Source organism: Capricornis sumatraensis, chromosome 11 (genome assembly GCF_032405125.1).
Source record: "Capricornis sumatraensis isolate serow.1 chromosome 11, serow.2, whole genome shotgun sequence".
Lineage (NCBI taxonomy): Eukaryota > Metazoa > Chordata > Mammalia > Artiodactyla > Bovidae > Capricornis > Capricornis sumatraensis.
Window position 1 is genome coordinate 100,515,145 of NC_091079.1, and position 17,080 is coordinate 100,532,224.

The 17,080-nt window shown below is 42.4% G+C and overlaps 1 protein-coding gene across 1 annotated transcript in view; it reads left to right on the forward strand.

Moving 5' to 3' along the window:
* MTBP (MDM2 binding protein) overlaps positions 1-17,080 on the forward strand; it is a 67,349-nt gene that overhangs the window by 31,414 nt on the left and 18,855 nt on the right. Inside the window, exons 14-17 of the mRNA XM_068983876.1 lie at positions 432-587; positions 3,054-3,171; positions 9,945-10,100; positions 13,069-13,164. Of these exons, the coding sequence (XP_068839977.1) occupies positions 432-587; positions 3,054-3,171; positions 9,945-10,100; positions 13,069-13,164 (526 nt within the window). The remainder of the gene's footprint in view (positions 1-431; positions 588-3,053; positions 3,172-9,944; positions 10,101-13,068; positions 13,165-17,080) is intronic.

The following is a 17,080-nucleotide window of genomic DNA, read 5'->3' on the forward strand; positions in this document are numbered from 1 at the left end:
AGTGTGTATTCTTGTGTTGTCCTTTTCTTATTCCTCGGTTGTGATTCTGAGTTTTGACTAGAGAGGGAACAGACGGACATGACCCAGCCACCACGTTTACCCGAAAGTGTTACAGGTTTTATTTTCACAGAAGCACCAACACAAGGCCATTCTTCATCCTCTGCAGTGTTTTCTGAAAACTCCTGTAAACTTGCTTTGACTGTTGCTCACCTTTTAGTGTTGACAAATTACTCTGTTTATTTCACACAACTGAAAATTCTTCTATTACCTTCATATGGGACTGAAAGGAAAATAGGCCTTACACGGGAATGCCGACTTGCTTGACAAATTCATTTATTTTACTTTTGAAAGAATTTCCCCTAAAATATAGTAGCTCAAAGGGTTTAAAATAACATTTTTATTTTTAATCATACTGATTTGTTATCTTATAGAAAGGAGAAAGTTGGCACAGCAGCGTGAGGTAATTTCTGTGGATGAACTCAAAAGTCTGCTAACATGCACAAGGGAACGCTTTTTAGGTTATTTTGATGCTCTTATTCCTAAAACAAGTCTAATAAAGACAGACGAAACCTCCAATATGTTACATGGTAAGTTTTTTGTTTCTTTAAATAGTAGTCCTTTTTTTGTGTGTAGCATTTATGAGAGTTATTATTAAAACTTATGTTTTGATCAAATCAAAATCTATCAAGTTGCAGTAGTGATACATTTGTGTGTACAAGTATGTGTGCAAATATCGATATGTTGTATTTTTCATCATTTAGACATTGGAAATTTTCTGATTTTTTTTGTTAACCATGTTCAGTATAATTATTTTTGAGCGAAGGAAAAGCACTTCAAGGTAATTCCTCTTAAAACTGTTACTAAGCTGCTGGAATGGGTGGGTTTCTATTAAGCTATATTTTCGTAAGGTGAGGAAAGTAGAGCTTAGTAAACTTGATGTAGTTAAAACTACATTTAATAAGATGCTCCACACTTGCCATTTGTTAGAGTAGGAAGTCACCAGACCCACTGAAGGAGCAGGAGGTCTTTTCTGTATTAACTTGGCATTTCTTTCTATTTTCCTGCTTTCTGTTCTGGTGATGAATTTGCATGGAGTGAAGCTCTTCAGGATTTAAAAGGGAAGCGTTTAACGATTGCCTGGCATTGTAAATGTATAGGATAATTTTCTGTTGTTATTCTGCGAGAATCATTTTTATCCCACACATTAATAAGAAAATGGCCACAGAATCAAGTCAGTAATAATGTTCGTTGTGTGCCTTGTCTCTGTGTGCCTTGTCTTTGTGCCCGGAAGTCGCACAAAGAAGCAGAAATTCGGTGGCCCTTGGCTTTGAGCAGGCTTACGATCTAGTTGGGAAAGAAAACAGAAGCACGGCGCCTCGTGCCCTGTTTCAAGGCCCAGGCCTTTGAGGCGAGACAGCCGGGGTGCAGACCTCAGCTGGACGTCTGGGCAGGTTCTTCTTCCTCTCCATGCCTGCTTCGTCATGTTTCAGATGGGGATAATGCTGCCCAGTTACTAGGGTCATTATGAGGGCTAACTGAGGTGATCCCCATAAAACACTTGGCCTGTAATCCTCTCCAAACAATTGCGGCCACTTACACTGCCGCCATAGCCGCTGCTGGGGTCGGCGCGCACGCCCAGTCACCAGGCCGCTCCCTTGCGACGCACGGGTGTGTGTCTGCACCTGGTATTTAGCCTGTGGCATGTACATTGATGTAGATTGTATATGCTAATTTAATAACTTATATTGTAATATTTAGGGGAGTAATTAATGTTTAATTTCATTTAGCATGGCTTGTATTCTTCTGTGAACATAGCCTGTAATTGTTCAGAACTACTAATGGTTTTTTCTTTATCGATTTTTTGAAAAGCCATGCCAGCATTATAAAGCAGATTGTTTCATCCTGAAGCTCATTCTTCCACGAAAGTCAGTATTTCACCACCCTATTAAGAAGCAGGGACTACTATACTTGGACGCTGTTCGGTTGGGGCGATCCAGCGTAGACACTAAAGATGGTTTAACTATTGAAGACTAAATAGTTTGAAAGTAAAGGAAAAATGGTGCAGTTGGCTTGTGTTCTCATCTGTGATTTTTTTCTTTTTAGTTCAAAAATTTCTTCCCAAATCATTATCACTTTGTAAGAGCCTAAAGTATAAAATGGGTATTTTTGTCAGGGTTGACAGTTAGGCAAACAGCTAATGTCCAGTCATTTTCAGTCAGTTTATTAGAGTAGTGTGTCATAGTCCACAACAGTGTAAAACACCAGATGGTTTGGATCCAGTAGTACAGTTAGTGATTTTATCACAGTCTTAAAACAGTCGCGATGTCCTCATAATTAATAATGGGAATGGAAGATGGCCCTCTGTCTTTAATGAGGATTGTGGATTATCAGCAACCTCAATGTTTGTTCATTGCACCATACCGACCAAAAAGAGAAGACACTCTTACATGTAACACTTTACTAGTAGTAAAATAGCATTTAATGTTAGTGATTTACTTGAAAATGAATATGTTAAAGCACCTTACATTAATATTTGTGAGAGTTATTTCTAAAGTGATCTTTACCCTCAAACGTCTTAAGTTATTGTATCACTGTACTTTTGAGAATGAAGTAATCTTTTAAAAATATAACTTTTCAGGATATTGGTGCTAATTCCTCTTCTGATATGGAGACCACATATTATATCCCATATATTCTCCCCAGAGTTGTCTCTTTTTCATTTAGAACTAATTTCACAAAAATAACAAAGTCATGCTTTCATTCCCTGTGAGTCCCTGCAGTGCCCACTCCCCTTCTGAATTCTAGCCCATAACTTCTATTATGAGGCGAATGTAAAATAAAGCTCAACACTAATCTTCTTCATCATTTCCAAAAAACTTTTCTGTGCCATTTTGCATAGTTGGGGCCATCAGAAACCCCCTTAGTGAGTGCCTGAGGCGAGCACTGTACAGCCAACCCAGCTGGCTTGTGTGTGTGTATGCATGTACGCATTTTTATGTAGCGGAATTCAGTATGTTAATGCCGTTCAGTGCTCACACGTGCTTTCTCTTCAGATAGCAGTTCACTGGAGCTTACGTCCTCCCGCCTAGTGGAGACCAATCCTCTGGAGTGGCCAGAAAGGCATGTCCTTCAAAATTTGGAAACTTGTGAAAAAGCTAAACAAAAAATGAGGTAACGTTTAAATAGCTTATTATTTTGTATGACCTTTATTTTTTCTTGATCCTTAAATTGTGTTTATGAGATAGTAGTTTGTGGATGTATTGTAAAGGATATGTGTGCTTACTGTAGACAGACAGACAGGCAGACCGAGATGGACTGCTGCAGAGCAAGGTGTCCAGGAAGCGCTCTTTCCCTGCCATACGCCGCTTGGCTTTCTGGGTGCCCCAGCCACAGGCAGCATGTCAGTGTGTGACCGCCAGACCATCCTCCGTAGACGCACAGAAACATGACTATGAAAGAGAAAGTTTAAAAATACAGGAGTGTGTGTGTGTGTGGCCACTCACTCGTGTCCGACTGTTTGTGACCCCACGGACTGGGGCCCACCGGGCTCCTCTGTCCCTGGATTCTCCAGGCAAGAATACTGGAGTGGGCTGCCATTTCCTTCTCCACAGGAATGTGTAAAATGAAGTAAAAGTACTCTTTTCCTTCAAGCCGTTTAAAAATGTTCCTGTTTTACATTTTTATGTTTGTATATATGGCCGTCTCTAGGAGGCAGAGTTTGTGTCTGCTTGTTTTGGCTTGGTGTGTAGCGGGCGCTCAGCACGTCATTGCTGAGTGGTGCAGGGATGGGACGAAGACAGGGATTTGACTCTGCTGCATTGCCCTCCCAAATATTGCAAGTCACATCCTTACTTTTAGCCCCTCTGCTGAGAACATTTATCACTTCAGATCTGCCTAGTCAAAGGTATGGTTTTTCCAGTAGTCATGTGTGCATGTGAGAGTCGGACTATAAAGAAAGCTGAGCGCTGAAGAATTGATGCTTTTGAACTGTGGTGTTGGAGAAGACTCTTGAGAGTCCCTTGGACTGCAGGGAGATCCAACCAGTCCATCCTAAAGGAAATCAGTTCTGAATATTCATTGGAAGGACTGATGCTGAAGCTGAAACTCCAATACTTTGGCCGCCTGAGCAAAGAGTTGACTCATTGAAAACACTCTGATTCTGGGAGGGATTGGGGGCAGGAGGAGAAGGGGACGACCGAGGATGAGATGGTTGGATGGCATCACCGACGCGATGGACATGAGTTTGGGTAAACTCCGGGAGTTGGTGATGGACAGGGAAGCCTGGCATGCTGCAGTCCACGGGGTTGCAAAGAGTCGGACACGTCTGAGCGACTGAACTGAACTGATAACATTTTGTTCACAGGTATCAACGAATATTTACTGAGTACCCACTGTGTGTTAGGCTCTCCTGTTAGAGCTTGCCTTTTAAGGGGGAGAGACAGTCAACAGAACACAAAAAGCAGACAAGTAGATACAAGACTTGGAAACCGACCTGTGTGCAGCGAATGGGGCCGCGGGACTGAAGGAGAGGGGTCTCCTTGTTGGCATGTGGGGGGGCCGGGGCGGGCGCCCTGAGGAGTTAAACGCTGGAGCTGAGGCCTCGTGGGTGAATGCGTGAAGCACCTGCAGGCACGCAGGCCCTTACCGGTGTTTACACGGTCTTTGGATCGTAATGCCTTGGTAAGCTTTTCATGGATTTTCTGTCAGTGATGTGATCTGATTTTGAAAAATAACTTTTTTGTGGTAAATGGATTGTGGGAGGAAGATATTAGGAACGGACAGATCACTTAGGTGGCTTTTTCTGTAGGCTGAGAGGTAGCTTTGACTTCTAACTAGAGTAGTAGTGGAGACAAGTTTGGAGAATATTTTGGTGCTAAGCTAGGAAAAAAGAAACTTCCTGTTTTTTCCTGCCTGTCTTCCCTAAGAGAGACAGAGAGACATCCGAGGCAGTTTAGGTTTCTGGCTTGAACAGGAGGTGGGTGGTGTCCTCATGGTTTGGGGAAGATGGATAAGTTGAAACAAGGGTGGGTTGGGGAAGAAAGATCAAGAATTCTGCTTTAGGGATGGTTTATTTAACCTATGGATTATGCACGTGGGCATATTAGGTGGAGAAATCTGGGAGTTTGTTTGGAGTCATCACTAAAAGGGTTTCTTTAATATATGCTAGTGGGTGAGATGACATGGTGAGGCTGTATAGAAAGAGAGGAGGGCGTAAGGCTGTTCCCTGGGGGTCTGTAACATTCACAGGTCAGGAGGAAAGGCCAGTCTGGAAAGAAGATGGAGCAAAGGACAGGTTGCCCAGAGACCGTGGATTTCAGGCTGTGTGTCCCCACTTCCCGCGGTGAAGGCGAGGGCGGAAGCCCTGCTCCTCTCCTTCCGTCCTCCGCCTTCCCCTGCGGCTCGTGTCGCTTGGCAGTAGACAGTCTCTTTTCCCCTGGAGTCACTTTCCTCCCACTTCCCCGACGTGATGCTCTCGTTTGGACTGACCCCGCCTGCCTGCACAGCTGTTGTCCTGGTCTGTCTGTTGGTTACATCCCCAGGTTAGATTGGACCTGTGTTTCCTTGGATCTCATGCCTTAAAGCGAAGTCTGATGTGACATGGACTTCTGTTCCTTAATAGGTATTTCATTCTGTCTCTGAGGCTTTCAGCATTTCCTGTTTTCCTTAATGTTCTGAAATTACATGATGCCCTCATGGTGTGCAGTGTTTTGGTCTTGAGGCTTTTGCCTTTTTATTAGCTCTTGGATATCAGTTCAGTCGCTCAGTCATGTCTGACTCTTTGCAACCCCATGAACCGCAGCACGCCAGGCCTCCCTGTCCATCACCAACTCCCGGAGTTCACCTAAACCCATGTCCATTGAGTCGGTGATGCCATCCCGCCATCTCATCCTCTGTCGTCCCCTTCTCCTCCTGCCCTCAATCTTTCCCAGCATCAGAGTCTTTTCCGATGAGTCAACTCTTCACAGCAGGTGGCCAAAGGATTGGAGTTTCAGCTTCAGCATCAGTCCTTCCAGTGAACACCCAGGGCTGATCCCCTTTAGCTCTTGGAAATATTCTTCTGTTATTTCTCTGGTAGTATTTGTCCTTCTGTTTTCTTTCTTCCTTATTTGTAATTATCTCTTTTACCTAATTTTAGATGCCTCAGATTGATTTTTCAATTTACGTTTGATTCTTCTTTTGATAATCCATGTCTTCGGACTTTCTGGGTGGCTCGGTGGGAGAGAGTCGGCCAGCCAGTGCTGGAGACACTGATTCAGTGCCTAGTGTGGGACGATCCCATGTGCTCGGGGCACTCTGTGCCACAGCTGCTGAGCCTGTGCTTTAGAGCCTGCGAGCGGCAGCTGCTGAGCCCGCACGCCACTGCTGCTGAGGCCTGGGAGCCCTGGCGTCTGTGCTCCACACAAGGAGAGACACCGCAGCGAGAAGCGGGCGCCTTGCAGCTAGGAAACAGCCCCCGTCCTCTGCAGCTGTAGAAAAAGTCCATGCAGCAGCGCGGACCCAGCACAGTGAGAAAAACAAAAAGCGTGAAGGATGATTCCACAGAAAACAGGGATAGCCCATCTCCTCATCTCTCCTGCTCTGCATTCTGGTATTTCCCCGACCTTGACTTTCATCTTTCCAATAAGTTTGTGGCAGCTATTAAAAAAATTCCTGATAATTCTTTTTTGTTATCTACCCTTTTTTCACAGCAACCGATTCCTATTAGTAATAAGCATTGAGAAGACGCCCTAAGGATGCTGGCTTATTAGTTGGGATTCTCTCTTAGCCTGTCTCGCCTGCTCTTTAAATGGCCCCCTTACCCTTTAGGCCTGCTCCGCCTGCCCCTCTGCCGCCCTTCTCTTCTGTGTGGTTCTTCAGTATCTGCTGGCCCTTGGCTGCTCACAGCTGAGAATTTAGTCCTAGACTGTCTTATGTCTGTAGTTGCATACATTCCTCTCTGTACGTGTGATTCTGTTCCCTGCCTGCTGTCGCCAGAATCTATCCTGGGAGAAGGGAGATGAAGGGCCCCTGGGGGAGGCAGCTTGGGTGCTTTACCCATTGCTTAAATTAGGGTGTATTCTGGGGGCTTCGCCGCTGACGGTAGGACAGCACCTGGTTCTCGATCTTCAGAGAGCAGTTTTTCTCTTGGAGGTAAAAGCATGAGTCTCAGATGTGGTGCGGGAGGGTATTCTGTGGAGTTCTGAAACCGTGTCAGCGGATGGCCGCCTGCTGCCGCTCTGAGCTCCAGTGCAGAGCCTGCCCGTGGTTTCCTGGGAGACAAGGACGCAGTCCGCCTTCTCTGCAGGCTCCTTGTAACTCCTGCCGAGGAGTGTTCTAGCCGCTCCTGAAAGTCACTGACCCTTGGTCCACTCCTCTTCCTTCTTCCTTTCTGAGCCCTATTATAAACTTGGGGCCCAGTACTTCAGCGCTGTGATTTTTCTTTTTTTGAGTGGAGAGGTTAATGTGTATGTTTGATGCATCATCTTGAACCAGAAGAAGCTTGTTTGCAGTTTGGGTGTAGTACAAATATCACCTTTCTCTTAAGACTTCTATAAATGCTGCAGTTAAAAGACTGCTATTGCTGCTTTCTTGAAAACTGTTTTATTGTGCCGTTCGTGCCTCATTCTATACTGATGTGTTTATCTCCTTTCGCTCTCCTTCCCTCCTTTCTCCTCCTTTGAGTCGTGCCTGTACCAGCCCTGAACAGTGATTAGGGGTCTATAAATTCATGATCGATGAGCTTTTTTTTAGTGCCTCACGGTGATAACTGCAGAGTAAGTACTGACTACGTGTTTGTGGCCACTTCAGAATACGGGAGCACACCGTCCGATGCTTGGCAGGAGCCAAAGTTACATTGTTCCATAATTTGTTTCATGTTAGATTCAGCTGAAGAATAAAAGACCATCACGGAGTGACATTCAGACATCGTAAGGATTTGGTTTTGTTTCTTTATTTGGCTGTGAGTGAAAGTCGCTCAGTTGTGTCTGACTCTGTGACCCCATGGACTGTACAGTCCCTGGACTTCTCCAGGCGAGAATCCTGGAGTGGGTAGCCTTTCCCTTCTCCAGCGGCTCTTCCCAGCCCAGGGGTCAAACCCAGCTGTCCCGTGCTGCAGGCGGGCTCTTCGCCGCTGAGCCGCAGGGCGGCCCTTGTTGGCCGTGTCGGGTCTTAGTGGCGGTGTGCCGGCTCCTCGTCGGGCGTGCGGGCTTCTCGAGGTTTGTCACGCAGGCGAGGCTCGCTGCCCCGTGGCAGTGCGATCTTCCTTCCCTGACCAGGGATCGGACTTCTGTGCCCTGTATTGGAAGGCCGATTCTCAATGACTGGACCAGCAAGGACGAACCAGGAATTTGGTTTCAGACAAACTCAGTCACCTGTTACGTGACGTTGTTGACTCATCTGTAAGATGGAGATAACAAGCCCAGTTCTCCTTCAAAGTTGTGAAAATCTAATGAGATAATGTATGAAAAAACACTTCGTAAGCTTGGAAACACTAAAAACGTGTTGTCAGTGTGTCTTGTTTTTTCCTCAAGAGGTATCTTGCTGGTATACTTTATCACAAACTGGGCTTTGAAATTTTTCTGATATTTTTGTGTCCTGGGTTCTATGTAAATGCAGAGTATGCATTTCCCCATTGCAGCTCGCCTGTCAGACGATAGAGAGCAATACTGATTAAGGCTTTGCTAGTCACTGTTAGGGAATGGCTGAATAGAAGTTAAATTCACCTCATCATGTAGTTCTTGCCCTCCTGGGGTTTAGTGTTTTGAGTGTTTTTCTTGTTTGACTGTTTTCATTAGATGTATATTTTCAATTTAAAAATAAAGGGAATGAGAAGAAAAAAGAGACACTGTTGTCTTGTATAGAAATATGTCTTAAGGCCATAATGTCAACATTTTAATCACACAGTTATCAATAAAAATGCTTGAGTGATTAATCAGGAAATAGTTGAATTAATATAAAGTCAGGAAATGACTGTTCTGTCCAGGTATTGAAAGGCTTTATTTTTGCTCTGGTGACAGAGTAATAGTGTGATTTGTAGCTCGGCGCTTGAGAAAACCTGTAGCGTTCTCTGCAACTGTTTTCTTTCCAGTTTTTAAAACCTGTGAGCTCTTTGGGTTCATAGACTGATAGAGTAGAATTGGTACCTGATTCAGAGTCAGGCTGGTTCTGATTCTGCCATTTTGAAACTCTTGGCACCGTGGGTGTGTAAGGCGCTGTTGTGTGGCAAGAATAGTGATCGTTTTTTAGGCTTGGTGCGATACGAACTTTACAAAGTTCTTATTTTCAGGTGTTAATTTCATTTTGAGAAAAGACCTGTCCTGTCTTTTTCAAGGGAATTTGTGAGGATTAAGAATATATTGTATGCAGTTTGGAAAGGATGAAGCCCTGCATATATTTCAGGTATAAGAATAATTTAGTGTTTATTCATAATGGCGTAATCACGGCTAGGAGAGACCTTGGGGAAATACCTGATTACCGTCTCATTTCATGGCTGCGCTTTACACAGCCTTTCAAGTGTATGGAACATTGGAGCATTTGGTCTCTGCCGTCAGAATTTACAATATTGCAGGGCTTTGGAACATACAAGAGAGTTTAGATTTAAACTTTATAGAATTGATGACTTCACACTGATACTGATAGTGTGATGGTCTGATAATGATAGCATGAATGCAATCAATCATGCCAAGTATAAAGAATATAATTACGTTTATTTTAGTTAAGTACTAACGTTGTTTTGACATGATAACTGCAAGTTTGCCTGTAACCTACATACAGAGTTTTGAAATTATGCTTTGATTCTAAATGATTTGCAAAGATTTTACTTTTCTTCTTTCTTAAATGTGTAGATCTTCAGTTTTAAATGTGTGTGTGTATTTTTCTGGTTTCTGTTCATAGCAGCTTTTCCTGACCATGGAGAATTCTAATCTGCTTTTAATAAATCTACATAATTTTTTTTTTCTTCTCAGAACTGGTTCATTACCTCGTTCATCTGAACAATTGCTGGGCCACAAAGAGGGCCCACGGGATTCAGTCACATTATTGGATGCTAAAGAATTGCTTAAATTCTTTACCTCAGACGGATTACCAATTGGAGATCTTCAGCCTTTACAGATTCAAAAAGGGTAAGTTATAAACTTATAACTTCCAACTAATTTTTTAAGGAATCTTTTTAAAAGCACACTGCCTCTCACTTCTCCAGTTACGTGTTTAGCTCTAACATCCAGTTAGATGTTCTGTGCCACTTTGACAGAATCTACAAGTTTGAGCCCAGTGTTTATCAGTTGGCCTTAATTCTCACATTTTACCGTAGCCTAATGTTCTACGGTTTGTAGTGTTGCGTATAAAGGAAACGGGAATAATAAAAACCACCTTAACATATTTCTGATAGAAGTGAGCTTCTATTTTGTAGACAGATGGCAATACTTTTTCAGAAAAATTATAATTTGACTTGCAAGAATTTTTTTAAATTCTCTTTTCTATCACTTTCTAGTTTTGATTTTACTACTACTTAATCCTGACATTGTCAGTTATGCCTAATAGTAGCAAAAAGGATAGCCTTTCAACTGAGAAGAATGGGAAAGTGCTTTTGAAACTATACCAAGTAAAACTCACTGTCAGCTTGAATACTTTACAACTAATTTGACTTCCAAGACAGCTTCCACCAAGTTGCTAATTAATAAATTCTGGGTGTTGCAAAATTGTGACATCAAATACTTGTGAGATTTGAATACTTTGTTCACTGCCCCAGTTTCTTCTTGTTAATCCATTTTTCTGAGAATCTGCCAAAGGACCTTAAAAATTATAGAACATTTTTGATTACTTTTACAAAGCTTGTTTTAGCAAGTAGGACTCTTTGCAACCCCATGGACTATAGCCTATCAGGCTTCTCCGTCCATGGGATTTTCCAGGCAAGAGTGCTGGAGTCATTTCCTTCTCCAGGGAATCTTCCCGACCCAGGAATCAAACCCAGGTCTCCCGCATTACAGGCAGATGCTTTACCATCTAGGCCACCAGGGAAGCCCAAATTTAAGGGTTGATTTTGGAAAGAATTTATCATGTGCATGGTCACTAAAGAGAGAGAGAGATGAGGAGCAACTTAGGAGGTATGATGGCCTTATCAGTTCTGAGTTTTAGTGACTTAATGATTTTAATGACATAAAAACAGTGTAATTTTAGAGTAATTTTCTTATAGCTTTGAGAGATTGATAATCCTTTCTGTGGGAATCAAGAAAGGGAAGAATTATATATGCATTTTCATCTATTTAGTTGTTGGATTCCTGTCCTTCCAAATTGTTAAGCGTGAACTGGCAGAGTCAGATGGGTTTGCCGAAACTGAATTACGTAGGTTGTACTCTTTTTGACCAGAATGTCTTGTAGCTGCAGTGTCAAGGCAGGATACTGTTAATTCTTCCTGTAGCTTGCCAGTGACTTATCCAGGGAAGTTTGATATAATTCCTGGATGTTAGTAAAGAATTGTGTCATCATCAGCTATGTCTTGTGTTAAAGTTGAAGGGTGAGCTTTTTTGGTAATGACTCAAGGTCCTGTGGGCTTCTGTTGAGTATCTATCGAGGAACCACCTGAAAAGCGGTATTAAGCAAAGTACCGGAGTGACACCTGCTTATATAGAGGACGTATTAGACAAAGTACACACCTGTGAAGCATTTCCTTCAGAAAGAACAAGGTGTGAGCAAAATTAAACACAAATAGATAAAGTTGCTGGGAGAGATTAAACAGAAGACAGTGTGGTAAAGGAAGGGAGTGAAATGCTAGGCACCTAAATAGTTTCATATTACAGAATTATCCCCTTGAATAGTTAGTCATAAAATACTGGGATCATTGCCATTTATTAGTGCTACTTTATGTAAAACACTTTAAATGAATGCATTAGAATATAAATCCTGGTTGTCAGGATTCATTAACTTGCATATGTCTTAAATTTTAATGTAATGATTTCAAATGCTTATCTTACACTCTGTAGATAATATTCAGTGTCATATGGGCAGTTTTCATTGCTAAGGCCAAGCGGGGAAGTGTGATAGTGAATTATTCTTGATACTCCACTGCCTACTTGTTTTTCTGTCTACCATTTGTAAGTCTTCTGAAGTCAAGCCCCTGGTGTCTCCTTCTGCCTGTTACCAGTGTAAAGAAACTTGCATAATTCTCCCATCCTCACCTCTAACCTGTTCTGAGGTCCAGGAATCATGATGCAGCTCATCAGAACAGTGGCTCCCAACCCAGGCAGAGGAGGAGGCCTCTTACTAGAATAACTCAGAAAGCTTAACCTGACTGCAGGTCCCTATGTGCAGGGGTTGAGAATGAGTGTTTTATGTAAGTTCACCACAGGACTAGTTCCGCCACACCTGCTGATTGGAACCAGCTTTAGAAGAGCTGAAACCACCAATTAGTCTTCATATCCACTGATATTTAAAAGGTCACTGATTCTTAAAATAGGTGTCAACATGATTATGTTTCCAGGCATAGAAAAATCTGGATTCCCCATATGGTGTAATTGGAACTAAATACCTCTTTTGTTACTGAAGATTCGAGTTTGACTTTAATTATTCCACTGCAAGGAAACAATTTAACTGTTAATAAATGCATAAGCAGTTTACTACACCAGGAAAAACATATGCTTCAGGAATAATACTCCTTCTTCAGTTTCCCTACAGATCATGTTCTATTCTTGATTCAACCATTTTTCATGCATTGGAGAAGGAACTGACAACCCACTGTTAGTGTTCTTGCCTGGAGAGTCCCAGGGATGGGGGAGCCTGGTGGGCTGCCTGCCGTCTATGGGGTCGCACAGAGTCGGACACGACTGAAGTGACTCAGCAGCAGCAGCAGCAGCAGCAGAATAGTTTTGTAAAATAAGTAATATTATCATATTTAGAAGCTTGGGACAGAGAAAATGTACGCGACGAAACCCCTAGGCTTAACCTTACTTCATTTTCTTCTTTGGCTTCCTGATGTGATTCAGTTTTTAACCCCATGTAATATCTAGTTATAGAGAAGGAAATCAGACTTTGTTCTTTAGACAGTTTCTTGAACATTCTCACCAAATAAATGCACATGAAAGCTTTTTGTTTCAGGGAGAAGACTTTTGTCCTGACACCAGAACTTAGTCCTCGGAAACTTCGTGGTTTACCTTTTGAGGAAGCTTCAGTATGTCATTATCATGGAATTGAGTGAGTTTTAATTTTCATTTTATTCTCCTGTGTGTGCTTAATGTGGCTTAACTTCTGTGACTGTGAAGAATGACTGTAACAAGCTGATGGAGGTTGAGATAGAGAACCAAAGAGACAGTATGTCAAAAAAACCTAAAAAAACAAGTATTATATACTCAATTAATTTGTCTTTTGTTGATAAAAAAGATATTTGTTGATTAGTCAGTTTTACGTTTAAATGTCCTGTTACTAGTTACTGGATATTTTGGTCAGAATTATTTTGGCCCCTGCTCTGTATATTGTGGTCCAATGTACAAAGCGTGGTCCACTGGAGAAGGGAATGGCAAGCCACTTCAGTATTCTTGCCTTGAGAACCCCATGAACAGTATGAAAAGGCAAAATGATAGGATACCGAAAGAGGAACTCCCCAGGTCATTAGGTGCCCAATATGCTGCTGGAGATCAGTGGAGAAATAACTCCAGAAAGAATGAAGGGATGGAGCCAAAGCAAAAACAATACCCAGTGGTGGATGTGACTGGTGATAGAAGCAAGGTCTGATGCTGTAAAGAGCAATACTGCACAGGAACCTGGAATGTCAGGTCCATGAATCAAGGCAAATTGGAAGTGGTCAAATGAGAGATGGCAAGGGTGAACGTTGACATTCTAGAAATCAGAGAACTAAAATGGACTGGAATGGGTGAATTTAACTCAGATAACCATTACATCTACTACTGTGGGCAGGAATCCTTCAGAAGAAACGGAGTAGCCATCATGGTCAACAAGAGTCTGAAATGCAGTACTTGGATGCAATCTCAAAAACGACAGAACGATCTCTGTTCATCTCCAAGGCAAACCATTCAGTATCACAGTTATCCAAGTCTATGCCCCAACCAGTAACACTGAAGAAGCTGAAGTTGAACTGTTTTATGAAGACCTACAAGACCTTTTAGAACTAACACCCAAAAAAGATATCCTTTTCATTATAGGGGACTGGAATGCAGAAGTAGGAAGTCAAGAGACACCTGGAGTAACAGGCAAATTTGGCCTTGGAATGTGGAATGAAGCAGGGCAAAGACTAATAGAGTTTTGCCAAGAAAATGCACTGGTCATAGCAAACACCGTCTTCCAACAACACAAGAGAAGACTCTACACATGGACATCACCAGATGGTCAACACCGAAATCAGATTGATTATATTCTTTGCAGCAAAAGATGGAGAAGCTCTATACAGTCAACAAAAACAAGACCAGGAGCTGATTGTGGCTCAGATCATGATCTCCTTATTACCAAATTCAGACTCAAATTGAAGAAAGTACGGAAAACCACTAGACCATTCAGGTATGACCTAAATCAAATCCCTTATGATTATACAGTAGAGGTGAGAAACAGATTTAAGGGCCTAGATCTGATAGATAGAGTGCCTGATGAACTATGGAATGAGGTTTGTGACATTGTACAGGAGACAGGGATCAAGACCATCCCCATGGAAAAGAAATGCAAAAAAGGAAAATGGCTGCCTGAGGAGGCCTTACAAGTAGCTGTGAAAAGAAGAGAAGTGAAAACCAAAGGAGAAAAGGAAAGATATAAGCATGTGAATGCAGAGTTCCAAAGAATAGCAAGAAGAGATAAGAAAGCCTTCTTTAGCGATCAATGCAAAGAAATAGAGGAAAAGAACAGAATGGGAAAGACTAGAGATCTCTTCAAGAAAATTAGAGATACCAAGGAAACATCTCATGCAAAGATGGGCTCAATAAAGGACAGAAATGGTCTGGACCTAACAGAAGCCGAAGATATTAAGAAGAGGTGGCAAGAATACACGGAAGAACTGTACAAAAAAGATGTTCACGACCCAGATAGTCATGATGATGTGATCACTCATCTAAAGCCAGACATCCTGGAATGTGAAGTCAAGTGGGCCTTAGAAAGCATCACTATGAACAAAGCTAGTGGAGGTGATGGAATTCCAGTTGAGCTGTTCCAAATCCTGAAAGATGATGCTGTGAAAGTGCTGCACTCAATAAGACAGCAAATTTGAAAACTCAGCAGTGGCCACAGGACTGGAAAAGGTCAGTTTTCATTCCAATTCCAAAGACAATGATAAAGAATGCTCAAACTACCGCACAATTGCACTCATCTCACATGCTAGTAAAGTAATGCTCAAAATTCTCCAAGCCAGGCCTCAGCAATATGTGAACCGTGAACTCCCTAATGTTCAAGCTGGTTTTAGAAAAGGCAGAGGAACCAGAGATCAAATTGCCAACATCTGCTGGATCATGGAAAAAGCAAGAGAGTTCCAGAAAAACATCTATTTCTGCTTTATTGACTATGCCAAAGCCTTTGACTGTGTGGATCACAATAAACTGTGGGAAATTCTTGAAGAGATGGGAATATTAGACCACCTAACCTGCTTCTTGAGAAATCAGTATGCAGGTCAGGAAGCAACAGTTAGAACTGGACATGGAACAACAGACTGGTTCCAAATAGGAAAAGGAGTGCATCAAGGCTGTATATTGTCACCCTGCTTATTTAACTTCTATGCAGAGTACATCATGAGAAACACTGGACTGGAAGAAACACAAGCTGGAATCGGGATTGCCGGGAGAAATATCAATAACCTCAGATATGCAGATGACACCACCCTTGTGGCAGAAAGTGAAGAGGAGCTAAAAAGCCTCTTGATGAAAGTGAAAGAGGAGAGTGAAAAAGTTGGCTTAAAGCTCAACATTCAGAAAACAAAGATCATAGCATCCGGTCCCATCACTTCATGGGAAATAGATTGGGAAACAGTGTCAGACTTTATTTTTTTGGGCTCCAAAGTCACTGCAGATGGTGACTGCAGCCATGAAATTAAAAGACACTTACTCCTTGGAAGAAAAGTTATGAGCAACCTAGATGGCATATTCAAAAGCAGAGACATTACTTTGCCGAGTAAGGTCCGTCTAGTCAAGGCTATGGTTTTTCCTGTGGTCATGTATGGATGTGAGAGTTGGACTGTGAAGAAGGCTGAGCACCGAAGAATTGATGCTTTTGAAGTGTGGTGTTGGAGAAGACTCTTGAGAGTCCCTTGGACTGCAAGAAGATCCACCCAGTCCATTCTGAAGGAGATCAGCCCTGGGATTTCTTTGGAAGGAATGATGCTGAAGCTGCAACTCCAGTACTTTGGCCACCTCATGCGAAGAGTTGACTCATTGGAAACAGATGCTGGGAGGGATTGGGGGCAGGAGGAGAAGGGGACGACCCAGAATGAGATGGCTGGATGGCCTCATGGACTCGATGGACGTGAGTCAGTGAACTCCGGGAGTTGGTGAAGGACAGGGAGGCCTGGCGTGCTGCGATTCATGGGGTCGCAAGGAGTTGGACACGACTGAGCGGCTGAACTGAACTGGACTGTACATTGCATGTGAATGCATGCTCACACTGCTGGTGATGGTCTCTGGCCGTTGTAACTGCTCAGAAACCATTAGAGGAAATGCATTCTCATTTGCAGGATGCTAACTGTGTGTACATTCTTATGGAATTTTGGTTGACCTGCTTGAATAAAGTTTCACAGGGTTCTCTTACTTAGAATTAGAAGTGTCAGCAGCTCCTGAGGCCGTGTGTGCCTCTACCATTTTCACCGGGATAAGAAAGGAAATGATGGAAATAATATATTTTAGGTTAAATTTGCAAGGCCCTAGTGATTCATTTTGCAAACTATTTCACATTCCTAAGGCAAAGCATTACTTTATATTAATTTTCCGTAAATGAAAATAGAAAAGGACTTGATTTTACCTTGATCTCTTAGAAGCACCTTTATCAGTGAGCAAAAGAGATATACTACTTCGGTTGTCTTGTAAACTTAATCTTTATGTCACACGACTTTAAACCTACTTTACTGACAGTTATTCACTCAGGGGCTAAAGATACAAAAGACTGCAAGACAACTGTTTCTGCCCTT